The 25,866-nt window shown below is 50.1% G+C and overlaps 8 protein-coding genes across 8 annotated transcripts in view; 6 read left to right on the top strand and 2 right to left on the bottom strand.

The window, feature by feature from the left end:
• Window position 1, bottom strand: part of BDW47DRAFT_108103 (camp independent regulatory protein) — a 2,328-nt gene extending 2,327 nt beyond the window's left edge. Inside the window, exon 1 of the mRNA XM_024813160.1 lies at window position 1. This exon is cut by the window's left edge and continues 2,327 nt beyond it. The gene's annotated coding sequence lies outside the window, so the exon portion shown is untranslated.
• Window positions 2–363: 362 nt separating this feature from the next.
• BDW47DRAFT_126955 (cytochrome P450) lies at window positions 364–2,301 on the top strand (the record flags this gene model as incomplete). Its single annotated transcript, XM_024816648.1, has 9 exons — window positions 364–444; window positions 519–611; window positions 665–734; window positions 788–1,186; window positions 1,236–1,404; window positions 1,452–1,562; window positions 1,614–1,878; window positions 1,934–2,094; window positions 2,145–2,301. 9 exons carry the CDS (start codon window positions 364–366, stop codon window positions 2,299–2,301), a joined length of 1,506 nt encoding a protein of 501 aa, XP_024670827.1.
• A 197-nt stretch (window positions 2,302–2,498) lies between these two features.
• BDW47DRAFT_132615 (ABC transporter ATP-binding protein) lies at window positions 2,499–6,632 on the top strand (the record flags this gene model as incomplete). The annotated part of the gene is made up of 7 exons (XM_024817611.1): window positions 2,499–2,711; window positions 2,775–3,879; window positions 3,932–4,367; window positions 4,423–4,812; window positions 4,865–6,181; window positions 6,235–6,482; window positions 6,532–6,632. The coding sequence occupies 7 exons, from the start codon at window positions 2,499–2,501 to the stop codon at window positions 6,630–6,632; spliced, it is 3,810 nt and encodes a 1,269-aa protein (XP_024670826.1).
• Window positions 6,633–7,134: 502 nt separating this feature from the next.
• On the top strand, window positions 7,135–10,280 carry BDW47DRAFT_126953 (nonribosomal peptide synthetase 11; the record flags this gene model as incomplete). The annotated part of the gene is made up of 2 exons (XM_024816647.1): window positions 7,135–7,783; window positions 7,876–10,280. The coding sequence occupies 2 exons, from the start codon at window positions 7,135–7,137 to the stop codon at window positions 10,278–10,280; spliced, it is 3,054 nt and encodes a 1,017-aa protein (XP_024670825.1).
• A 158-nt stretch (window positions 10,281–10,438) lies between these two features.
• Window positions 10,439–12,098, top strand: BDW47DRAFT_132614 (cytochrome P450; the record flags this gene model as incomplete). Its single annotated transcript, XM_024817610.1, has 2 exons — window positions 10,439–11,868; window positions 11,924–12,098. 2 exons carry the CDS (start codon window positions 10,439–10,441, stop codon window positions 12,096–12,098), a joined length of 1,605 nt encoding a protein of 534 aa, XP_024670824.1.
• A 2,572-nt stretch (window positions 12,099–14,670) lies between these two features.
• BDW47DRAFT_132613 (uncharacterized protein) lies at window positions 14,671–15,913 on the top strand (the record flags this gene model as incomplete). The annotated part of the gene is made up of 3 exons (XM_024817609.1): window positions 14,671–14,719; window positions 14,781–15,119; window positions 15,183–15,913. 3 exons carry the CDS (start codon window positions 14,671–14,673, stop codon window positions 15,911–15,913), a joined length of 1,119 nt encoding a protein of 372 aa, XP_024670823.1.
• Window positions 15,914–19,736: 3,823 nt separating this feature from the next.
• Window positions 19,737–20,577, top strand: BDW47DRAFT_108102 (cell wall mannoprotein 1 family protein). Its single transcript, XM_024813159.1, has 2 exons — window positions 19,737–20,165; window positions 20,215–20,577. Exons 1-2 carry the CDS (start codon window positions 19,842–19,844, stop codon window positions 20,404–20,406), a joined length of 516 nt encoding a protein of 171 aa, XP_024670822.1. The 5' UTR covers window positions 19,737–19,841; the 3' UTR covers window positions 20,407–20,577.
• Window positions 20,578–21,178: 601 nt separating this feature from the next.
• On the bottom strand, window positions 21,179–25,497 carry BDW47DRAFT_46677 (uncharacterized protein). The gene is made up of 2 exons (XM_024819098.1): window positions 22,943–25,497; window positions 21,179–22,856 (listed from the first exon to the last, which is right to left on the bottom strand). Exons 1-2 carry the CDS (start codon window positions 25,262–25,264, stop codon window positions 21,243–21,245), a joined length of 3,936 nt encoding a protein of 1,311 aa, XP_024670821.1. The 5' UTR covers window positions 25,265–25,497; the 3' UTR covers window positions 21,179–21,242.
• Between the last annotated feature and the right edge of the window lie 369 nt (window positions 25,498–25,866).

Genomic DNA, 25,866 nt, shown 5'->3' with positions numbered 1-25,866 from the left:
GTCACCCACCATACTACTAACCGGCCGGCGTGTGGCTTAAGTACGGCTGAGCGGACGGGAAGCCCTGTTCTCCACACCCTATGGTCGTATGTACTGGATACTTCAATGAAGTGGGATATAACGGGTTCTTTCGAAATCGTCAACTGACACACGGTCGACCCAACCCTTCGAACTTTCACCTCGCAATGCCATGCGAAGTAACCCGTCAGCCTAATCCGGCTGGACCGAGCGAACGGAGTTACCAATTAAGACCGGTGGGTAATGATAGCAGGGTATATCAGGCTGGATTGAATAAAAGTAGAATGAGAGAGTATTTCAACTCTTGCTATTCCCACAACCGCCAGTTGAGTGTATAACGGCAAAATGCAGCTACCCGATTACCAGCCATATATCAATGGCTTGCTCAGACAGTTTGCCTTTAGTGAAGAGGGAGCTGTATTGCGCGTATTCTATGTGGCGTTGTCTGTGGTAGAACTGCCACAACCCCTTACGCGAGGAAAGTGCTGATATTGCCATAGATTGTGCTATCTGCCAGCACCAAGGTGATATACAATCTGCTGTTCCACAAACTTGCCGAATTTCCAGGGCCTCTGTTAGCCCGGTCAACGCTGGTAGGAAAGGAGCATGTGGAAACCAACTCAGGACGTTTGCTTATTGCATCCAGATATGGCGAATCTACTATTCCCTCGGCGGCCGGTTTCACGTTGCCATCCACGAACAACACCGCAAATATGGTGGGTCTTGTGCAGCATAACCGCTCAAATTCCATTGCTCACGGTATCCCCAGGCCCAGTAGTTCGGATTTCTCCTAACGAACTGTCTTTCGCATCGGTCGAGTCCTGGAAGGCTATCTACGGCCTCCAGCCACCTGGCACTCCTACGCCCATCAAATCCGAGTTCTACGACATATACGGCGCCGGATTCAGCTCGCTATGCATCGGCAGCGAGAGAAACCCCCAGAAACACAGCCAGATGCGCAAGATGCTCTCAGCGGCGTTTGCGACAAAAGCGCTAGTAGAACAGGAAGCTATATTTTCTGACGTGGTGGATCAATTTATCACTTCTATTGGGCAGGTAGGGGGTTCTGACTCGAAGGGTATCAACATGAGCAAGTGGTTTGAGATGGTGTCGTTTGATATTCTTGGTGAAATGGCTTTTGGAGAGTCTTTCCATTGCATTGATACCGGTTAGTCTGACTGTTTCCGTCTGAAGTAGTATTCGCTGATGTTGACAAGGCAAACCGCACTTCTGGTCTGAGCTTATCACCAGTCATTTGTACTTCATTACGCTAGTGGACAACTTGCGTCGATTCCCAATGGTTGTTGCCTTGACGAAGCTGCTATTCCCATCCACGCTTGCGGTGCGAAACAAGAACTCGGAGTATAGTCGCCAACAGGTCGCAAAGTATGTTCAAGCAGGAGACTTCTAGGATATCACTAATCCTTCACCAGGCGCCTAGAAAAAGATTCCAATCGAAAAGACTTCTTGTCCACAGTTGTCAAGAATTTCCGCGCGGGAAACGTCAGCAAAGAGGAGATGACCGCGCATGTGTCCACCCTGACGTAAGTTTTGCCATTGTACGAGAGAAGAACAAAAGAAATAACCGCGAGTAGCATCGCCGGAGGGGAGACGGTTTCGACCTGCCTTGCAGGAACTACATACTATCTGCTGAGGAATCCAGATTGTTTGGCGAAACTGCAGCGCGAAATCGTCGACCGGTTCACCTCCTGGGAAGAAATCAACGGAACAGCTGCACGACAACTCCCGTACCTGCAAGCTGTCATCAACGAAGGACTTCGAATGTACCCGCCGGGACCTCAGGGCTTCCCTCGTCTATCTCCGGGTATGAAAGTGGGCGACTATTGGGTCCCTGAAGGAGTGAGTCGTTTCTTCCCCGCTTGCACTATATGCTAACTAACGGCATTTGGCAAAGGCCGAGGTCTACACCAGCGCATATACAGTGACCCATGATGAGCAATACTTCGCGGAACCAATGAAGTTCAAGCCTGACAGATGGCTGGATTCACACTCTACAGATGTCAAGGAAGCTAGCCAGCCTTTCTCGCTGGGCACGCGGGGCTGCTTGGGGCAGAAGTAAGGACAACAAATTTTCAAGTGCTGGAACTCCGCTGACGAAGAAACAGTTTTGCGTATATGGAGTTGAACTTGATTCTGGCCAAGATGATCTGGAAATACGATTTGGAACTGGTCAACAAAGATTTGGACTGGGAGGGACAGAGCCATATGCATGTTATGTGGTGGAAGCCCAAGTTGATGGTTCGGTTTACGGAAAGGACCTGATGTTACATTCACTGCCTTAGTTATTCAAGGTCCAGGTTCAATATAGTCTTATCTGGTTCGTGGATTGATTCTCGGCCCGCCCCGAAAGGGAAAATGCCGATCCCTGTAAAGTACGTGGGGCGCGAAGTTGTCCTTTGATCTCATGGGCATTAGGTTTGCAGCAAGAGAGATCTTTGCTTGTCCCCGATTCACCCACTATGAGTGTCGAATTGGGAGAAGATGGGCCCAAGTTAGCGAAAAGGCTACAGGATGATGAACAACAAATCCTCACGCAGCAAATCGCTGGCGCGACCAGCTACTTGAGCTCGACGCGTTTTGTGTGGAGCTGCACCAGTTCGTGGGATGGCATCATTCTTATTATCAGTGCCTTGGCGGCAATTGTGGGAGGAGCCGTAACTCCTGCGGCGATGGTTTGTACAATGTTGATGGCTTTCTTGATTCTTCAAACAGCTAACTTCTATTTGATTGCGTAGATCCTCGTCGGCCAAATGGGCCAGTCCTTTCGCGGGTACTTCATCGGAGAAACAGACGGCTCTGCCTTCCAGGCGCAGGTTATTAGAACCACCCTGCTGTACGTCTACCTAGCCGTGGCCGAGTTTTTCGCCATCTACATCGCAACAGTGGGATTTACCATGTCCGGAGAACACATCGCGCAGCGCATCCGGGAACGCTACCTTGCAGCCGTTCTTCGCCAGAATATCGCATATTTCGAAGGCATAGGGGTCGGTGAAATCGCAAACTGCATCACCGCTGATACAAACCTGATACAGGACGCCATCACTGGGAAAGCGTCCCTCACCCTGTCGGCCATTGGGTCGTTTGTGGCGGCCTTTATCATCAGCTTTGTGCAGAGCTGGCGTCTCGCGCTTGTGCTACTCCCGGCGATTGTCGCGATAGTTGGCTCCATGAGTATCGGCGCGTCCTTTATGGTCAAGTACACTATACGCAGCCTCGGATCGTACAGCCAGGGCGCTAGCATCGCCGAGGAAGCCATCAGTTCGATTGAGACCGTGGCGGCGTGCGGGATGCAAGAAACGCTGGTTCAGCGGTACGACCAGCATCTGATCACGGCTCGCAAGGCAGGCTTGAAATCCGGAATTTCGCTCGCCATCATGATCGCCGTCATGAACGCCGCTATTTTCTGGTCGTATGGCCTGGCGTTTTGGCAGGGCTCTCGTTTTCTGGTAGTAGACCAGGTCAATTTGGCGAATATTCTAACGATTCTGTATGCAACCATCAACGGCGCATTTGCCTTGGGGAACGTGGCTCCTTATGCGCAGGCTTTTGTCAGTGGAGTGGCGGCCACTCAAAAGATCTCGCAGACTGTTTCGCGGCAGTGCAAGCTGATTGATCCCAGCGTGTCCACGGGCGAGAGACCATCGGAAACAATCGGGCGCATTGAGCTGCGGAATGTCAAGCATGTGTATCCCTCAAGGCCCGAGCTGACGGTGTTGCATGGACTGGACCTCATCTTTGCAGAGGGAAAGATGACGGCTATTGTTGGACCATCAGGCTGTGGCAAGAGCACCATTGTCGGACTGCTCGAACGATTTTACGGACCGGTTGGGGGTGACATTGGTAAGTGGGCTTAGCGACTTCATAATCACGAAGACATGGCTGACCGGTTAAGTGCTTGACGGGCGAGACATCGCGACGTTGAATCTCACATGGCTGCGGCAGCAGATTGGGCTCGTTAGCCAGGAACCAACCCTTTTTTCGACAACCATCTTCGAAAACATCCGATATGGCCTTATCGGCACGAGTGTTGAGGACGCTCCCAACCAGGAGATCGAAGAGCTGGTCATCAGCGCCGCGAGAACAGCCAATGCATATGAATTCATCACAGCACTTCCCGACGGGTTTCAGACGCACGTGGGAGACCGTGGATCGCTGCTGTCCGGTGGCCAGAAACAACGCATTGCCATTGCGCGCGCAATTATCAAGAACCCTAAAATCCTTCTCCTCGACGAAGCGACCTCGGCGCTGGACGTCAAGTCCGAACGGCTGGTGCAAAAGGGGCTGGATAATGCGGCTAAGGGACGGACAACAATTGTGATAGCACACCGGTCTGACCTAACTCTCCCTCGTATGGATGTATCTCGCCTGACGTGGAATATCTAGGTTGTCGACCATCACGGCCGCCGATAACATCGTGGTCATGTCCGAGGGGCAGATTGTCGAGCAGGGAACGCACAACGGGCTCCTTGAGAAACGATCTATTTACTACGATCTGATCGAGAAGCAGCGCATCCACGCTGAAAAGCAGAATGCATTGATAGCAGTCGAAGAGCCGGTCACAGCAGTCTCGGAGAAACATCCCATTATTACAGACCAAGTCAAACAAGGGAAAGAAAAACAGTCGGACGAGTCTACCTCCTCAACAGAATGGAAAGAAAGTGAATACTCGACATGGAAACTGGTTCGCTTTGTCGCTGGCTTGAACAGAGGCCAAACAATTCCTATGCTTGGTGGTCTGTTGTTCTCCATCATTGCCGGCGCTGCACATCCGACGTGAGTCGTATGCGATGTATTCTACTTTGACCGATTGTTAATCATATGCCAGTCAGTCAGTTTTCTTCGCCAAAATGGTCTCGTCACTCTCCCGAACATCATCCAACTACGATGCTCTTCGTCGGGACGTCAACTACTGGAGCTGGATGTATCTCATGATCGGGTTTACCACGTTGATCGGCTGGTTAGGGCAAGGAGTGTGCTTCGCGTACTACTCGCAGAGTCTCACCCATCGGGCGCGAAGACAGACATTGGAAACAATTCTGCATCAGGATATCGGCCTTTTTTCCAGCCCGCAATACTCATCCGGGATGTTGACTGCGACGTTGTCAACCAGTGCATCCAATCTGGCCGGCATGAGCGGCGTGACTTTGGGAACCGCCTTCGTTATTCTTACAACGCTGATTGCCGGATTTGTACTGTCTGCTGCGATCGGTTGGAAGCTGGCACTCGTGTGTGCGTGTATGATCCCCATCCAGCTGGGTTGTGGACTACTCCGGCTCAAAGCCCTGGCCATTCTCGAGAGCAAGTCGCGCAAGGCGTATGAGGCATCGGCAACGTACGCCTGCGAGGCGAGTGCCGCCATCCGGACCGTGGCGTCTCTGACGCTGGAACAGCATATTCAAAAAACCTATCATGGCATTCTTTCCGCCTCCCGTCGGAGCTCTCTGCTTTCCATTACTCAGTCCTCCGTTCTCTACGCCGCATCCCAATCGTTCAACTTCCTGTGCTCAGCGCTAGCCTTTTGGTACGGTAGCCGGTTAGTTATGACGGACCATTACAGCATGTTCCAGTTCTTTGTCTGCTACACGGCTATTATTGCGGGGTCGTACTCGGCCGGGGCGATTTTCGCGTTTGCGCCTGACATGGGCAAGGCAAAGAGTGCCGCAAGAGATATCAAGAATCTTATGGATCGTCCGGTTTCCATCGATTCGCGTCGATCACGAGACGGGATGCGACGTTCGGTAGTCGAGGGGCACATTCAGTTGGAGCATGTAACGTTCAGCTACCCAACACGCAGCGATCGAACCGCCCTGGAAGAGGTCAATCTTACCGTGGAGCCGGGGCAGTACGTTGCCCTGGTTGGATCCAGTGGCAGTGGAAAGAGCACCATTGTTTCATTATTGGAGCGATTCTTCGACCCCTCTTCCGGAAGGGTCCTCGTCGACCATCAAGATATCAAGTCTTGGAGTGTGAAGGACTATCGCAGCCATATATCGCTCGTCAGTCAGACACCGACGCTGTATGATGGGAATATTCGCGACAACATCCTGCTTGGGATGGGCGGTGATGCAGAAACAATATCGGAGGATGCCATCTGTCGGGTGTGCAAAGAGGCCAACATCTACGATTTTGTCTCTTCTCTTCCGTATATTCACCCCCCACTCACATCTTATATATTATCACTAATTTTAACTATAGAGATGGATTCGAGACCATCGTCGGTGCACGGGGAACCATGTTGTCAGGCGGACAGAAACAGCGCATTGCAATAGCCCGAGCGTTACTGCGAAATCCACGCGTTTTGCTTCTAGACGAAGCAACATCTGCCCTTGACTCTGAGTCAGAAAAGGTGGTCCAGGTTGCCCTCGACGCAGCGTCTCGTGGTCGGACGACAGTTGCTGTTGCCCATCGGATCAGCACGGTGCAGAATGCTGACTGTATATATGGTGCGTTTGCCTGGCCAGTCTAGTGCTATTATTACTAACCAATGCCCAGTTCTCGAGAGTGGACGAATTGTGGAACAGGGAAACCACCAGACTTTGATGGCGTTGAAGGGCCGGTATTACGAGCTGGTCAAGCTGCAGAGTGTCGAGTGATTAAATAATTCAGTTCCATGTCCATCTTGTTCTTAAACACGCCTGAAGTAAGAGTTCCATAGAGAGACCGCCCCACGGTGCACTAAATCAAGTGCCGTAGTCTTGTCGGTATACGAAAAGCCGCGAATGCGGGCGATCCATTTATTGGAGCCAGTGCGATGTTGTAGGATGGTCTCATAGAGCGCGTGCACGTATGCTGGACGACCTATGGAATACTTTCTAGCCTGGTCACTGTTGTATGACCGGAAGGTGGAGTCGGATACTTGGTCTTGGACCTAGGTCATGATAGAGTCAGGGGTTATATGAACAGTGATAGTGAATGGACTATGTTTATATTTGGGTGAGGGTGAGTTATCGAAACACGCCTATTATTCAGATTGAGTGATTCGGGATTACCTCAACGGGAAGAATCCGATGCAACATATAACACGGTAAAAGCCTCCATAATTCCATCCTAGTTGCATTAATCTACAGTACTGTAAACCATCATTCCTAGGCTATCATGACGGTGCCAGCAAACGACCAAGTCCCGGCCCCTGGCCCCAGCGTGCTGGACCTGATCGATGCCCAGGCCGAGCGAAATCCAGAGGGTATCGCAGCGGAATTCCAACACAAGTCGATCACAAACCGCCAACTGCGACAGGCCTCGATGCGCGTGGCGATCGAACTTTATGCACGAGGATGCAGACCCCATGACCGCATCCCGCTGCTCACTTCCATGGGATTGGAGATGGTGATTGCTGTGCTAGGAATTCTTCGGTTGGGCGCCTGTTATTGCCCGATGGACTTCGCAGCGTGGAGCGAATCGCGCGTCCGGGCGACTCTTGAGGCAGTACAGTCGCGACTTGTGCTTGGCACTGTCGAGACAGAGGTACCTGGGTATGAAATCGTGCAAATTGGTGACCTGCTTGGGGAGAGCGAGGCTGCGGATCTTTCCTCGAAAGGGCTGCAGCTCCTCGAGACGATCCGACAAGAAATGAGCCTGTCCGACCTCATTTACATCATTTTCACGTCTGGGACGACGGGAAAGCCCAAGGGCGTAATGATTCCTCATGGGAGTGCCGCACATCTGGTTGTGCAGGACTTTCCAGGCTCAATGACCGTTTATCCCGGATCTAGAGTGCTGTTGTTTTTCTCCGTGGCCTTTGACGGTATGTGTATCCTTCGATTACCGTTGGGACTTTGCCGGTCGAAAAGAACCTTTACAGTTTCATACGATCTCGGAATATTCTGACATGCTCAGGCTGCGCTGGTATTGTCTTTTCGACCTTGTGCCACGGAGGCACGCTGGCCATGGCGTCGCCATCGGATGTCCTAGACGTGGCGCCATCATGCACCACTCTCGTTATGACACCATCTATGCTTGCCAATGTGGCATCCTCGGCCCAGTTTGACCAGGTTCGCGAGATCTACATGGGCGGAGAGGCACCCACCGCTGCGTTGATCGAGGAATGGACCACCCCGACTCGAAAGGTGTACAACTCCTACGGGCCAACCGAATGCACAACTGCGGTGTCAGTGGCCGAGATGAAGCCCGGCAGACCAATCGTTCTGGGGAACCTAGTCTCCGGAGTCGAAATGATACTTCTGGACGAGAATTTGGAGCACGAAGCGGATGCAGGGGAGATTTGTATTCGTGGGCCCTGTCTCGCCGTGGGATATCTCAACAACGAGACGCTTACAGCGGAGCGATTCTTCATGCGGAATGGCATTCGACATTATCGAACAGGGGACCTTGCACGCCGATCAGAAGCCGGTCTGCACTTTGTGGCTCGAACTGACCGGCTGGTCAAGAATCGCGGGTTTCTTATCAATCTGGAGACCGAGGTTGAGCCAGCCCTCCTCAGTTTTCCCAGTGTGAGACGCGCATCAGCCTTTCTTAGTCGCGGAAGGTTGATTGGGTTTGTGACTCCAGAGAATGTATCCATCGCTGCATTTCACGAGCACCTCGTGAATCATTACGATGCGTTCCTGGTGCCAGACCTGCTGTTTGCCGTGTCTAAATTTCCCCTTACGTCAAACGGAAAAGTCGACACGAAGGCCCTGGGAGAAAGGGTTGTGTTCGAAGCAGAAACAGAAGATGAGTGCGTTTTGGCTACCTCATCTGATACTATGGATCTGGTCAAGGAGGGTTTTGCCTGGGTGTTTGACTGGCCAATTCATAACATCCGCCCGACTACGTCCTTTGCCGACCTCGGGGGCAATTCTCTGCGGGCGTTGAAACTGGTGTCGTTTTTGCGTCGACACGGCCTGAATGTGTCAATTGGGGAGGTCTTTACCTTAGATCGTGTGTCGGCCATTGACAGCGCAGTTGTGCCATTCCAGACAGATGTCGCTAATGCGCCATCTGAGCCTTCCGAGCTATTCTCGGCGCCACTAACCGGCCACCAGATCGAAATGCTGAAGGAAACGGCCGAGGTGCCCTCTACTAATTACTTGTTCTATACTATGACTCGAGACTGTGGAGAGGAGCTGACTCCGAGTCGTTTGCGGCACGCGTGGGAAGCATTGTACCAACGACACCCCATTCTTCGCGCGACGTTCGATCTGGACCAAAAAAGACAGACAATCCAGCCCACTGTAGACTTTGAATGGGAGGAATTTGCCGTTTCCAGCTCAGATGAGCTGGCTGCAGTCTCAGACGGAGAACTCCAGAAGCTCTGGGGAGAACTGCGCTCACCCAGTTCGGAACTACGTCTACGGCCGATATTCCGCATTGTCTACCTGCCCGAACAGACGATTCGGATGAACTGGATTATCCATCATGTCTATACTGATGGATGGTCATTTGGAATTATTCTACATGATTTCGAACTCATCCTACAAGGGAGAGAGAGGGAACTCACGCCTGCGCCGAGCTTCGTCAGCATCGCCCACTTTTTGGCTACAACGGCATCGTGCGAACGATCTCGAATCCAGTCATTTTGGTCCGATTTCAGCCAGCCGTGGGTTAAAATACAGCCCCTCAAATTACCAGCACCACCTGTCAATCCATCACGGGAGTCGTGGGCCGAAATCAGGGTCGATTCTAGGGTGAAAAAGACCGCGCTAGACGAGGTGTCTCGACTGAACGGCGTATCCTGCGCGTCAGTCATCTATGCCGCCTGGGCGCTGATGCTCTCCCGATACACAGAATCCAGCACAGTCGGCATGAAGATCAGCGTATCCGGACGATCCCTGGATCATCCAGCCACCGAAAGCGTCGTGGGACCACTCAACGGCCGATGTCCATTTATCACTGAGATTGAGACAAGCGACACGGTGTCTGGCTTTCTGCAGTCCGTTCACCGGGACTTCTACCGCGTCAACGATCTGCAATGGTCATATGACGAATTGCGACGACAAGTTGCGCAATCTGAACATAAAGACTATTGGTTCGATACACAGGTCGTTGTATTGTTGGATATCCCGGTCGATGTGGGAGCGTGGAAAATTATCGAGTTGCAGAGGCCGTCGTCGCTCATTTGGATCGGGGTGGCTCAGAAGGGGGAGACGTTGAATTTGCGTGTGGGATACGAGGGGAGTGGGGAGGGGGTAGGGGAGGGGGTAGGGGAGGGGGTAGGGGAGATGACGGAGTACTTTATAAGGATGCTGCGTGGGATTGTAGAGACATCGTCATCTCGAGTGATTGGAGACCTTACGGCTTAATGGGGATAAAAGGGAAGGGCTAGTAAGATACTTCCAGTCTAGCCCTGAATGGATAAACCCGAGCGCGGCTCCAGTTGGATAGCTCACACAACTATATAACTCGCCTGCACCGGACCTCCATTCACCACATGGTTTCCTGACAGACCAAAAATGCCAAGATGAGTGCAGATGGTATTCTAGCGACTGTGTGTAATCATCCTTGGGCGACATGCGGCATTGTCTTCGGCCTATATCTGTCCGCTCTGGCAATCTACCGTTTACTTCTGCACCCATTATCCAGCTACCCCGGTCCGAGGATCGCAGCCCTAACAGTATGGTACGAGTTCTACTACGACTGTATTCTGCGCGGCAAATACACCTTTGAGATCCAGCGTATGCACGAGAAATACGGGCCAATCGTACGAATTAGTCCACACGAGCTGCACGTCAACGACCCATCCTTCATCGATGAACTGTATGCAGGCGGGGGCAAGAAACGCGACAAATACCCCTTTTTCACAGTGCAAACATGCATCCCGGATAGCGTCTTTGGTACACCGGGCCATGACCTCCATCGACTGCGACGCGGGGCGATGAACCGATTCTTCTCCAAGGCATCCGTGACAAAGCTAGAGCCGATGATACGCAAGGCTGTAGAGAAGTTGTGTGCGCAGTTAGAAGGCCATGCCGGGTCGGGAAACCCGATCAAGATGAACGATGCTTTTAGCTGTATGACTACGGACGTGGTGACGGAGTATGCGTTCGCGAAAAGCTACAATTTTCTGGACTCGCCTACGTTCCAGCCGAACTTCCACCGCGCCATCATTGCGGGCAGCGACATGGGGCCGTGGATTAAACAATTCCCGGTATTAATGCCCCTGATGAACATACTACCCAACTGGCTAGTCATGAAAGTCAACCCCGAGGCGGCGATCTTTTTGCAGTTCCAGGAAGATATCCGCCGACAGATCCGCGAGGTGCAAGTCAACATTGCAGAAGGAAAGACGCAGAGCGCGTCCACCAAGACGATATTTCACGAACTTCTCACGGGAGACCTTCCGACGCAGGAGAAACGGATCGAGCGATTGGGGCAAGAGGGCCAGATTGTGGTTGGTGCTGGCACGGAAACCACCGCGTGGACGCTGTCCGCCATCGCCTTCTATCTACTCGATAACCCGACCGTCATGGCCCGACTGCAGGTGGAACTGAAGCATGCTATTCCGGACAAGGATAACGCTTCCGACCAAATCACCTGGAACCAACTGGAGCAGCTACCGTACCTGAGCGCCGTGATCACTGAGGGACTCCGACTGTCCTACGGGGTGAGTACACGACTACAACGCATCAATCCGCTGGGACCATTACACTTCAGGGCTCGCAGTGGTAAGGATGATGCGACGGGTAAAGAGCGCTGGGTGGAGTATGCGATACCGCAGGGAACGCCGGTTGGCATGACAGCGACGCTCATTCACACGAATCCCGAGCTGTTTCCGGATCCGTACGTCTTCAGGCCCGAGCGATGGTTGGACGAGCAGGGGAAACGCCATCATGATCTGGATGGGTATATATTGTCTTTTTCTCGTGGAAGTCGACAGTGCATCGGGATCAAGTAAGCTTTCATTCACGGTTCGTACTCGGCTTTCGCATAGCTAATAATTGTTTAGTCTCGCGTATGCAGAACTATACATGTGCATCGGGTTATTGGTACGACGGCTCGGATCTCGCATGGAACTGTTCGAAACCACCTTGGAAGATGTCGAGATCCACTTTGACAGATTTGTTCCGACGCCGAAGGACGGGACACAGGGAATACGGGTGTTGGTTCGTGCCGAAGAATAGTTTGTTGCAGAGTACCGGATGAAGCCCTAGATCGGAAATCGCCGAGTGGGGTAATGCGGTCACATCCGAGGATCACTTGGGATAGGATAATCACAGATATATAGTAGTGCTTGAGAGATTTCAAGACAAGGTCAAAAACATTGCTAATATATGAATCATCAAGCTACAGAACGATTGTGCGAATACTTGCAAAACATGAAGAGTCGAAAAGTAATCCATGTAGGAAAGCCATTTCCAGGCAGCTAACGTCGGTTGATTGCATGTCTCACAATTGCACACTAGAAAGTCTAGATGCCAGTTAGTGTGATATCCCCTTTGGCATGACCAACTGGGGGGAACCCCGGGGGAATTTTGCAACCAATCAGGCGTATGCTCTATCTCAGCCACTGCACCAAAATCCCAAATAGGCATTTGGTCAGATTTGGTATGACTGATATCCAACAGTTAATATATACAATCACTTGACACGTGCAGAAATTTTCCTATTAGAGGTATTGCCATACTCGTCGAAACCATATTGGAAAGAGCAAGTGTTAGTCTAGCTGAGTGACGCGGTTATCCAGTTACATGGTGTGCTTGCCTGGCATAATCAACCGAATAAGCTAGAATTTCTACACCCATAACCGGGCAAAGATTATGGTTACCAGGTGGCTATAATATCTCAAGGGTACACTGTAAAGTCCCAGACGCTGTCACAATATTATACATAGTATTTGAATGGAAGAGACACTGCTAATCCAGAAAAGATTATTATTCCTCCCCGCACTTAATATAAAACCAGATACCCCTCTGACATAGCCACGTTTTGACAGAGGCAGGATTCAAACTTACTACTCCTGGTTATAGCTCTAGGTCAAAGGCCCCTGGCACCAACCAGAGATAACAAATCTTCCATCGGTTCATAGGTTTTATCCTATCTAATATTACAATGTAACGATGTAGGTTTGACAATCTTTTATTTATCTGTATACATATACATTACCAAGGAGCAAAGAAGGGTTTGATCAATAGCATATATACCCCTCTTTATCTCGGACTGATATAACATCGTCAATAAGCAAGTGGGTGATGTCCACGAGCAGGTGAATGTAGCCAGCATAGTAAATGATAAGGCCTAGTCAATCTGATGTTGGGATATCAGTCACGTCAAGCCCTGTATTAAATACTTATTAACATTTTGATGTAGCGGTCATTATCTGATGTTTGAAAGTCAATGAATCAAGGACTAAAACTCTGGAGCGTGGTTCATTTGGCTATTTGTATGATATTAGTTAGAAGCAATATAGACAGCATAGACTGCTTGAAATGGGGATCAAAGAATCGTTTCACTACGTACTAAAAAAAGACACAGCAGTAGTGTTAGATCCATATAGATATCCTGAATATCCTGTTCTAGCCTTCCGATACCAGTGGCCCCCACAGGGCCCACACAGGGTCTAGCGGAGGAGGCCGCCGCAGTGGCGCCCAGATGAATTTAGATATATAGGTTAAATTAAGAGATGGAAACAATGACTAGTATCCACAGTCTTATCCCACTGCGAGTACCCCTGTAGCCCCCGAGATACGTTCGCTGCCACGGCGCCGCTGGTGCTAGCCTTCGCTTATTCTCGCCCTTGAGGCCGCCCCCCCTCCTCCAACCCCCTGATCCCCATTGTGGCCCCCGCATCGCCAGTTCTCTTCACCCAGGCTGCCTAACCTACCCCTCACCGCGCAGGCCCCTCTAATTTGTGCCTTCGTGGTTTTTGTCGACGCCTACAGGGAAATGATCCTGCCATGGGTGATGCGACCTTCGATGTGTTATCTATCCCGGCTGCTAGATCAAACAATTCCACAAAACCTCATTAATCGGCTCGATATCCCCCAAATTACGCTGCGATGCAGTTAAACTTCTTAGAAAGCTATTGTAGTTGAGACGTGGACCTTGAAAAGATCCCGTCTACTCTGAAATTTGTGTTGACCCACTGGCTTCTATGACCCACCGCTTACTATGTTACATTCCGACCTTCAGATGACTGGAAAGATAGTTCCTAGTTTCCCTCAGGCGGCTGTGGCAGGATCAAGCTCCCTGTCCGTCACCAATCCAATGTTGCAATTATGTAAAGGCAGTGCTGGCATTTCTGCCAAAGATGATAGGCGTGATAAGGCTATAGGATTGGATCTGCTCTAAGTGTCGGAGTCCCACGGCATCCTTCAGATAGTCTACAGTCGTGTCAGCAGCAATATATTCCCCACACATTCCCAATACAGCACCGTTAGACCCCCAAGTTTGTGGTTAATCTTGCGTCGATCATCTGCATCTGAGGCATAGAATCATCCATGTTTATGACTCTCCGCTACTGTCGCGACGATGGCGATGGGATCCGATACTTAGAGCCGACAGACCGGCCGCTTCGCTCGGGCGATAATATCTCTCATACAGCTTGCGCCTCGTGTCGCAGCAAAAAGGTATGTTTTCTACATCCTCTTTGATATTTGTATTTTATTTGCATTATTGTTTTAGTTTTGGTTTTGCGGATCTGGGAAGCTCACTAGTCATTGATCAATAGTTGGGATGCAATCGCGATCTATCGGGATGCCGTCGATGTCGCAGCCGAGGTATCAAATGCGTGTATCCCGAGAGGGTACGACGGAAACACCAGTCGCAGCATTCAGACTCCAGCTCCAATTCAACACACGAATCAGTGCCTCCACCACTACCGCCCATCTTTAACGAGGTGGAGTTTGGGGACGCGCCTGCCGTCTCACGGCCCACAGGACATCCCCAAATTCGTCGCCCTTCTTCTGCGGACAAGGAGATCCCACAGAACCAGCGAATACCGTCCAATGAGTCCGCGAAAAATCAGAATAAAGCTCCTACGGTCAATCAGAACTCAGACAACGACTTGTCGACGATTGATAACCCAGACTCGACAGAGGTGCCGTCAGACGAATACCCCTCGACGATCAGCGATGATTATTTCTCGCAACTCCTGGAACCGTTCGGCACTGCCCATGAAATCACAGAGCAGAATCACGGCCCGGGTATGCCTCTTGTCTCGCATGCACTGCTGACGGCCCCTAAACTAATATGGAGTGAATTTCTAGGGAAATTACCACTGGCCTTCGATGAGCTGGAACGTGAATCCTCCTTCTTGACATCGTCGATAGACCTACAGCCCTTGATCGCCCACCCATCTCCGAAAGAGCTATTCGCGACATCGGCCTCTCTATCTGGCTCCAGCTCGTCAGCCTCTCAGCACATGGATCTCGCCAGTGAGGACGACTGCGAGTGTACATCCTCAGCGCTGAAGATCCTCGAGACGGTCGCCGCGCCATTAAAAGACACAGACTGGAACACAGTGGAACGCAAGCTCTGTTTCCTGAAACAAATACTAACCCGGTGCATCGCCCTTTCGCGATGCAGTAGCTGCGCCCAAGACTCGGGGTTCACAATGCTGGTCCTGGTCCTGTACGACAAAATCACCACCACCATTGAAGAAGCGGCACAGTGGTGGAAACGACATCTCGACACGCCGACTCGGCTTGCGAGACAGGAGGCCGAGCGAGCGATGCACTATGACTCGAGAGAGGCTGTCCCGTGGGAAGGAGGATCGGCGCAGCAGCCCCACATGGCTCTCGGGCGGTATCCGATCGACACTATGGAAGAGCACTGCAAGGTTCTGGCAACCTTGATTCTGTTGCAGCTTCATCGGCTGGTTTCGTTGCTGTCGGCCGCGAGGCAGAGGATCACCAGTTCGAAGTGGGAGGGCCATTTGGCGCTGCTTACAATATTACGTCAACGAACGAAAGCTGTGCAAGTTATCTTGAACGGCTAAAATATGTAACATTGTTTATTGACGGTAGATATCTATTAATTATAACCATTGAGTTATACTATTCTAGTCTGTACATATTATTTGCATGGCCTCAAACTACTTTATGCCATTAACTGGTTCTTATTGATTTCCCTCCTACCATTATTCACACATCCAATCATCACTACTCCTAGTGCGTGACCCTACTTTTGGTATGGGATCCAGGATATCACATAGCAATCTAGCTACGGAGACGCCTTATATAGTAGTGCAGCTGGGATTAGGCAGAGGCCACACCTAACGGATCCACAGTCTTCGCTTTCATGAAGAACTGGTCATTATATAGTCTACAGAAGAACCAACCTTACTTGGTAGACTGGGCCTAGGACCCAGCAAAAAATCTCATCCGACCACTGGTTTGGGCTCCATGTCTCCCACCTCTCTGGGACGAATATGCTCGAGTTGGGGTGCCCTTCTATATAGAGATCCTTGCGCTGATGAAGGCCCCACGCCGAATAAAGTATCACGTCGCGTTTGAGGACGCCGATCGGGTGAAGCTGCGAGCGGCTCGGGGGGGGGGGGGGGGGGGGGGGGGGGGGGGGGGGGAGGGGGTATCGGCCAATGCGTCCCGTGCATTGAAGGACATGGATGGGTAGAGGCATAGCGCCTCGTTGACGCAATTCTGGGAATACGGGACATGTTTGGGGTCGTTGAGAGTGGAGGGCTGTGTTGGGCCGATGTGGAAATGACTTTGGCGCGAAGACGGGCATAGCTCGTGGGAATGTTTGATAGCGCGTAGCATAGCCAGGTCATTGTTGCGGCGGTTGACAGTTGGGCAGCGAATAGAACCTCGACAATCGGATCGCGTAGCACTTTTGTATCTTGTGTAGTCTCCACAAGGTGATAGAAAGCTCCACGACTGCTTGAGATCATCTGAAGTGGCAGACGTGGCACGGTCTACATATTATCGCGACGAGATCATGCAGTCTCGCAATCTTTCGGTCGAGGCCTCAGCGGGGATATAACCCAGTGGCTGGGGCTATTATAATTGTACTCATGGTTAGCAAATACGTTACAGTGACAGGTTTAGTGTCACGGGTCACCCTAGAAGAGTCAGAGACATCTGCTCATGGAAACCTGCAATAAAGCATCCTTAATCGCTATCATGGACTCTACTAAATCTGCCAAGCCATGACCAAGTAGTGATCTTGTAGAACTATCTAAAGAATGTCGAGGAAACGCGTTCAATACTTCGACTGGCTCACCACTCTGTATACAACCCATCATCGCCTCTGTGCTAGCCCGTTGTGCTGCGAGATCGCGGGTACGCTGTTTCGACAGCAAACCCCGCCACCACTGGCGGCTTTCCTCATAATCCGGTCTATCCGTAGAAAAAACGCCGTTTCCCATAAAAGACTTCCAGGCCTCATGGAAGGCCAGGTCCTTGCCGTGGTTCTTGTAATGAGTGTATATAGTTCAACACAATGCGTGTGCATCTTGTTTGCATGCCTGAAAATAGGAGGATAAAGAAGGAAGCCGTCTTGGTAGTATATTGCCTTGAAGTAATCCAAAACTATGCGTAAGCGCTCTGCGATGGATACATGCTTGAATAGTCGGCCGCCGAGTTTGGCTACTTTCCCGTTGTAGTGGGCGATTCACAACTAACGGACTGCAAGAAGGCATAGGACCCCTAATACCGATAAACTTGCCAGAAGAAGCAGGGGCATAGTTGAAGACTCAACTTTGGGGTTGTCTTTCACGTAGAAGGTTGCTTGAAATTCTGATGGGTGGAACAATTAAGGAAGGCTGACATGTTTCTGCCAGGATTGTGCAAAGCATGCAAACTTTGAGGTATCCAGAGTACAATGTTGGGAGATTATGCCACCGGTGTAGAAAACCCGTGTCAGGATGGCTGATATGATATCTAAAAAAGGAGTGTAGTCATATAACGCACCAATGGAGGAGGGATAGAACTAATATTACCCTTGCTTACTTAGTGTCTGCCATGTTCAAACCAGATAGTACCTATAATACAGTTCTATCAGGTGAATCTACACTGGAAACGCATATATTCCTGTCAGAACCCTGGCTCATACATGACATCTATTCGAACTATTCTCCCTATCATTGTCACAACAATGATAATCAGCGCTGCACTGTTTCCCTTCCTCACACTCGCGATAATAGGCGTGTTATTCGCCGTCCAAAACTTTCACGCGGCATTGTTACTGGTATTCACGAATCCAGGGTCGAGATCTCGGGTGCTGGGCACGGGATCGCTCTGTTACTTTTGCTGGAAGTCCTACGGGTTTATACATCATAATTTCCCTCTACTGCCTCTGAAGGCTACCTTGGAACCTGGAATAATTATTCACTGTCTCAATAGCATTCGTATGCTTTTTTTGGTAGGCAAGGGGCCCGTAGCCCAGTGCCGGGCGAGCAGCACCAACCAGCTACGGCAACTGGCAACGGCGTTCATGTTAATGGGCTCTCTCCGAGGCATCAACACACCATGGCAGATCAGGATTGTGCCATCATTCCCCAGTTGCTATAGCCATCCCACAAGGGTACTCACCAGGAAACGATTTCTAGTGCGCCAAGTACTCATCACTGCGTGGCTGGTTTTCATGACCCATGCCATGATGCAACGGTATTGTAGCTATTCGACCCGTGAGAGGCAATATATATATGGCGAAGGCGCTGAGTGGCGTTTTCGAGAGGCCACTCCTCGACAATTGGCCGCCAGGCTGGAAGGGGCAGTTGGCTACCTGGCCTATGCTCAGGGGAAAATAGACTCCATGTATCGCATCCTGTCAATTATACACGTTGGGTTTGGATTGTCCAATCCAGAGGATTGGCCGCCTTTGTTCGGGAGTATCTGGGATGCGTACTCAATTGGACGTTTTTGGGGGTAAGTGATGCTGCGTTCATGGTTCCTGGCCTCGGAGTTGATTGTTTGCATAGTATATATTGGCACCAATTGTTGCGTGGAATTTGTGCGTCATTTGCGCAACAGTCGACTCGCTGTCTTGAGAGCATCCTGGGGCCTCGCAAAGGTATTCCTGCTGTCTCTAAGATAGCGGCCTTTGCTCTGTCTGGGACTCTCCACGCCCCTATTGGCTTGACCGCATCGCTAAACAAGGGCAATGTGTGGTCAATTATTATCCCCTTCATTCTGTTCGGCGTGGCTGTGGCTGTGGAGACTATGGTATTTTCCGTGGTCGCCTCCTACTGGTCCAGCAAAACAATAATAATTGGCCCCATGCTCAGAGTTGGAGGGTATATTTGGGTCCTCTGTTCCTGGTGTGTCATATGTGGGTGGTGGTTAGCTCCGATTTTACGCTATATGGACGCTCAAGCTGTGGATTACGAAGTGTTGTGTCTAACCAAAGCCCTAGGAGGATGGGGGACGGGCGCGTTGCTTGCATTGGGGATGTTGATTGGGAAGATTTTCCTTGGGACCAGCGTATAGACACTGTCGCCATAGAGTCAGGGTTTAATACCAACATCCAGCTAATATCGCTACTATGCTTTTCATTATAGCGTATTTCGCACCAAAATTTGAAAAAGGGAAAAGTGAAAAGAAAAGGCAAAGAAAACGAAATGAAAAAAGAAAGAAAGAAAGAAAGAAAGAAAGAAAGAAATTAGCTAGCTGTATAACGCAGTACATCCAGTGGGAACAGAATTTGGATCGGCAGATATATTGCTCCATACATATCACACTGCAAGGGGTTTGTTTTATCGTTCCACTTCCAAACCTACAGGGGCAGTGACCAGCTATTTACGTGTAGTTTGGAATCAAATTCCACCATATCATGCCGCAGGGATGCCGACCCCTGGCCTCCCTGATTCTGTCAAGGCCATACAAAAGCCCGCTGTCGGTCGCTCGTCTCAGCGGGCAAGCTACTTGACGCATCGTGACGTGGGCTAGCATCTTACCACATGGATCATGCGCGTTCTCGGCTTGATTACGCTCTTTCTGATCACCGTGTATGCTGGGACATACACAGTAGACCACGGATTCTCCGACGTCCAGACTCTAACCGACCACGTCCGCGATGTGAACTCCAAACTTGATAGATTCAATGGCGGTCTCCTACAAGGACTGGATCTGGTGAACACCATACACAAGGCGCATAATCACGCTTCAACTACCCGCAGAAGCATCAAAGCTCTGGGCAACTTCACCGCCGACGACAGCGATAGAGGATTTCCCCATGTCCAAGATCTAATTCAAATGATGGCGGTAACATTTGAAACGAGTCAGGCCAAGGTACGTGCACATAGAATCCAAGGATAGGGACTGTTCTCACACATTCCAGAGGGAGGTTACCCACAAGGGAGCGTTTTCCTACATCGCGCAGGGCATGGCGTTGAGCATGTACCAGGAGAAGAATCGACTTGAGGAGGTTCTGAGGAGCAAGGCGCCCGATGAGTACTACCAGAAGTGCGCGTCTGACTTGGAAAAGTTGGACAACGCATGGCAGGAATACTTTCAAGACTTAGGAGACTAAGCAGAGACTGGGCTGAACAAAACACGGCTACGCTCAGTATTTTGTGCAAATGATAGCGTTTGGATTAATCGGAGCTAAAATGATGAGGTTTGGGATGTAATGTGCTCTGTCTGTAACATCCCTCGCATAGTGAGACGCATGAGACCAGTGATATGCCGCAATGCATTAGAGCAGGCCCACAGACCTAAACAAACCAAAGGCTGGTTCTTTGGCAGTCGAATCAATCCTGATTCAGGTATGGAATCTTGAGAATTATTTCTCAAGTGGAACTATTCTCATTATCGCCCCAACGATGACCACGACTTCATCAGACAACACGGTGCTGGCTACGGACAGAAGATGTAAAAATTTGGATAAGGATGCTCTGGGATACAGACGCTGTGAGGTACTGATGTTTGTTTATATCAGATCACTGCATCATGCAAGACTATCGCTGCAATTCTGCAGAACAGTTATTAGGGTCAGAAGTTCCGACACTTATGGGGCTACTGGTCCAAAACTAAATTCTTCCACACTTTTTGTTTCAAATTGTGTATTGTGGCATTACATTCTGCAGTAGCGTGATATCTGACATCTCATCAATATTCACCTGCCAGGTCTCTAGAGCTTTATAATCCCTACCCAGTCCGTTTTTTTAGCAGGTGGCCCATGATAAATTTGCCCAGTCTAGAACAACTCTTATCTTGGAACATCTTCAAAATAGTAAAATTTCTTTGGATTGATGAATATGACATGTAACTGAATTCAAATATATATAAAACCTCGAAGACTCTCATTATCGCATCCACCGTAAACCCTATCACATCTCCACCAATTCACTGATCTTGAAGATTACCTCAACCCCTAGGGCAGACCTGAAGTCTTCGTTGGCAATCTATCACAATCCTTGGAGTTGGCAAGGGGATTGCCGCCTTGGTGGTGTCGTCAATCCCCCACTGTTTCTTCTGGTCGTTCAACCACTCTGGGAGATCCGTTATAGGCTTAGCCAGACTTGTGGCCTTGTCATATACCGGAGACACTATGTGAGCTTTATCGCAAGTAAATTGGAGTTTGTCATGTCGAAGCTTCTTCAGACACCTTCCACACAAGGCCACTTCCTGACATACTTGACACATGTAGATTTTGTCCCAGTCCTTCTCTGTGCAGCCGGGTCCTCCACGACATGCAATAATAGCACCATGGACGTTTAGGGTTTCGCCTTTGGCGCGCTGCACGGTGCCAGGGTTGGGTCGAGTTGGAGACATTGCCGCCGTTGCCAACGCTCTTCGGCCTTCGTCTGGATACCCTGCTCGTACAAGAGCCCTACCGAGGATTATATAACCCTCTTTGTCATTCCAGGGATCCTGGTCTTCGAGAATTCGAATACCCTGGCAGATCGTTGCCCTGAAAAGCTCTCGGGACTTATTCTCTCCCCCATGTTTGCGTTCCCAGTACCCGAGCATGACTGCAGCGTCCGCACGGTAGTCAGTGTCTTCCTGTGCGCTTGGCCGTCCTGGAACCCCGGCTACCAGATTTTCCAGTTTCGAGATCCAGTCTGGCTGTTTAGCCTGGGGAGTTGACTCTGAACTCAATGCCATTCTCAGGTATAGCTCGCCCAGCGCTCTGCATTGCAGTTGTTCAACATACAGTTGTACGTCGGGATCCTCCTGAAATTCAACTCCCATATTTTTCCAGATATTGCAAGCCTGTCCCGCATCCTTGACGTACTGCCAGTAGAAATTTCCACGCAAATATTCCTCGAAGACAGCCCCTTCTGTATCTCCGTTGCTTCGCGCGACATCGACCGTCCTCTTGAAAATGTGCTCGGCAAATTGAATTTTTTTGCTGTCTCCCCCATCAACAGCAGCACGACTGAATAAAACGTGGCCCTCTTCCCAACCAAGGAGCAGAGAGACCAAGCGATCTTCGCCCGGAGGTTGAGTCTCCGAGCTGGATAAACTTTTGCAAAGTTTGAATAATCGACCGAATTTCGATCTCCGTCCGAGGATGCAGAACAAGTGGGCTAGCTTTTGAAAACTGCCACTGTCAAGATAGTATGCTTTCTGCGCGGCGTCGGTCTGGGCCATCCCCTCTCCACACTTTCCGTGCCAGATGCTCAAGTTCAGATAGATATTGCTCTCAGAAAAACTGTCCGGTCGCGGCTTACATAGGAGAGACATTTTAATTTGGTCCACCGCTTTCTCATAGTGCCCTTGTGCGGCATATGCCATGGCAATGCCGCTTTTGATCACCCACTTGTCAAATTCTCCCTCTTCGGCTTTGTGATACATATTTATCGCAGCTTTGAGATGATTTGCTTCGCAAAGGGCACTGGCTACTCTCACGTGCCAATTTGCATCTTTTTTGAAGTTGCCAAATTGCGCAAGCTCGAGTATTCTCTTTTTTTCCAGATCGCGGATGCTAGGAATGTGGAGATCGTTGGGAGAGGCCATGCCCCATGGTTTCTCGCCCTATACATCCGTGAGTATACGTATGAAAATCATCACCCTACACTATATAATCACAAATGTATAGACAGGCTTAGAAGCAAACTCACCAGCTTATTGTATCGATCGAGGAACAGAACGCAGAACTCGGTGTCCATGGACCCGGTTTGAAGCCAGCTCTCTGCGCAATTAAAGGCAAGCGGTTGGTAAAAATCTTGGGGAGATTCATACGATCCGGGCAGCCATTCCATTAATTTGCGATACGTTCTCGGTATTTCAAGCAACATTGATATTAGTCTCAGCCTCTGTTTTTTGTCCATGGCACTGTACCAGCGAGCACTGGTTACCGGCTGTCGTATAAGCTCGAGCAGTTGCGACTTTGCCTGATATCCTATGTCATCTTCCTCGATTTCCATGAAATGGTCTATGACGTGGGACGCTGCATAACTAATCATATCCAGGGCTCCAGAGCGTGTGTCGAAGTCGTCACTAGTGTCGTGCAAACAAAGAAGACATGTTTTCAGAATCGATGAATGGGCCTCGCTGGCCGTGAACCGATGTATGCCCCTCCCTGGGCCATACAGGAGGTCGTCCTTGAAACAGCGATGCTTGAAATTGACAACCCTGCGCGGGGATTCTGAGAAGCAAAGACTATACTTGAAGGTAAGCAGTTGCTTAAACCGCTTTTCAACATCTCCGGGCCCCCCCGCAACTACTTCCAGCCTGCCATGCGAGGTCTTGGTTGTGTGTAGGAATTGCAATTCATTGCCTGTGAGCGGACGGCGTGAGCATGCTACCCAGCGTAGAATATCCTTAAACTGGCTCTCATCGTGATCTTTCTTCATGGCGCCAACCAAAATCGATCCTATGTGATCTGCCTTGTTCTTCGGGTAACCATGCTCCAGGAAGTGTAGTATTTCCTGTCCGCTTTCCCAGCCTTCAATATGTTCAATGACGAGACGAACCCATAGAAAGACGCCATTGGCTTCCTTCTGCAATGTCTCAATTGCCAGTGCTCTGTCGCTAGGTTGCAGAAGAGGAAATTTCCGTTTGAATTTTCGCTCAACATACTGGTCGATGTCGGACTTGATGCTGGCACTCGACACGCGCAGCTGTGCTCCATCTGGACAGGCGTCTTGAACTGTTCCGTGCACTTCGGACCTGCTAACGACTGCAATGTTGATTTGCCACTTGCTCGAGGAAGAGCGCCGCAAGTCCATCCAGGGCGCTATAACCTTCTTCTGCTCATCAGCAGAGACAGCGTCCAACCCGTCAATTACGATGAAAACACGACAGGTGGTGTTCTCCTTGAGAAACGGAACAAAGATTTTGCTCCATATTTCTTTCTCATTCCTAATCCATTCGGGATTTTCCAGTGCCTTTGCGGCAGCTTTTTGGAATTTTTGGCTTTTCTTGCTGAGTTGCAAGGCTAGACACTTGAAGATGGTAGTCGCCAGGTTACCTAATGTGTCAGATGCCCGGACATAAAAGTAAGCCACTAGACCCTTTCTTCTTATATGTTCACTTATCAACCGAGAGGCAAGAAATGTTTTGCCCATAGCTGGCTCCCCGTGGACCCAGATCACTTTGGGGCCCTTCCCTTCCATCCAGCGTGCAACGATTTCCTCGCGCGTTATCCACGTCGCATTCACACCTGCCTGCCTCTCTTTCACAATCTCGTCGTGGATATTGTGCATTGCGTTCCAGGTATCGAGATCAAAAATTTCCTCGAAGCGACCTTGGTCGCCTCTGTGCTCAATCCTCCTAACAGCCGTACTTAACTGCTTCAGTTCGTCGCGGAACATGGTAGTATCACGTCGTATGATCGAAAGACACATCATGGCCTCGGCTTCTGCCAGCCCATGTAGACTGGCCATCTTTTCCTCGATTTTCGAAGAGTCGCCGAAGAAAAGTCGGGTCAAGAACTCTTTGCTCCACTTGTACTTTCGTCCTTTTCCCAGCTGCTCTGACGCTTCTACTAGGACTTCACTAACAAGCGCAATTGCCTGGACGAGAATCCTGCGCAACGGTGCATCTATACGCGCCTCCTGATGCACGGCCATCCGATCGAGCGTTCCAGCGATCCGGTTCAGGAAATCTTGGATGCTCTGATACGACGCGGAGAACTTACGCGCCGTCTCCATCAGGTGCAGACATGATCCCAAGATCAAAGAGGCAGGAGCGAACGGAGTCGCAGCGACGACAGCATTGAGAATCTTCCCCGTGACTTCAAATGGCGCCAGTATCCTGTCCAGGATGCTCCAAAACTTTGACGTCCGGGCGTGGTTCTTGAAATTCTCGTCGCATTCCGCCAGTCGATTTTGCAGCTCCTCTCGATTCCGGGGAAGTGGCTTAGCGGCTAACACTTTCTTTGTTTTTTCTGGAAGCGATTGCAGTGCCTCTGTGAAGATGTCTATTTCTGCCTTTGCCATGGTTGAGTCTCTCGCATAACAAGCTGCAGTGGCAGCTGTCGAACCTCTAGCGGGGTATTGCGATAATAGATGTATTTGGCAGGAAGGGGTAGAAAATATGCACTAACTAGCAAGTGGTTTTTGAATAAGCCCTCCTTCTGTTCATAGGGCTTGACTCATCAATCTTACAGGTTTCCTGTTCGTTCAATCGCAGGAGGGGTTAAAAGAGGGGCTGCTTATGGCACGCGCTATTGCATCCTGGCAAGGACCATTCAGCATGGACACTGGATTTTAGGTAAGTATGCGCTTAGCGTTGAATTATCATATTTATCAAGTATTAGACTTGGGTTCTGATGTTCGATCTCTGCGGCTCCAAAAATTGTTGAAGATTTGTGGTCCATAGCATATGTCCGAATATATATTTGAGGCTGTCGTTGTTAGCCGCAGCATTGTTACTAGGCCCACACATTTACATATAACTTTATTCACATTCATATACACGAAACTTTCACCAGTAGAACATCAATTCAGAAACAAAAATATCAAGGAATAAAAAAAAGCAAAAACATACAACAGCCGGGATTCGCATGTGGTCACCCACCATACTACTAACCGGCCGGCGT

This window comes from Aspergillus candidus (genome assembly GCF_002847045.1).
Source record: "Aspergillus candidus strain CBS 102.13 unplaced genomic scaffold BDW47scaffold_32, whole genome shotgun sequence".
Lineage (NCBI taxonomy): Eukaryota > Fungi > Ascomycota > Eurotiomycetes > Eurotiales > Aspergillaceae > Aspergillus > Aspergillus candidus.
Note: the sequence above shows the minus strand (reverse complement) of the source record. Positions and strands in the feature narration are given on the sequence as shown.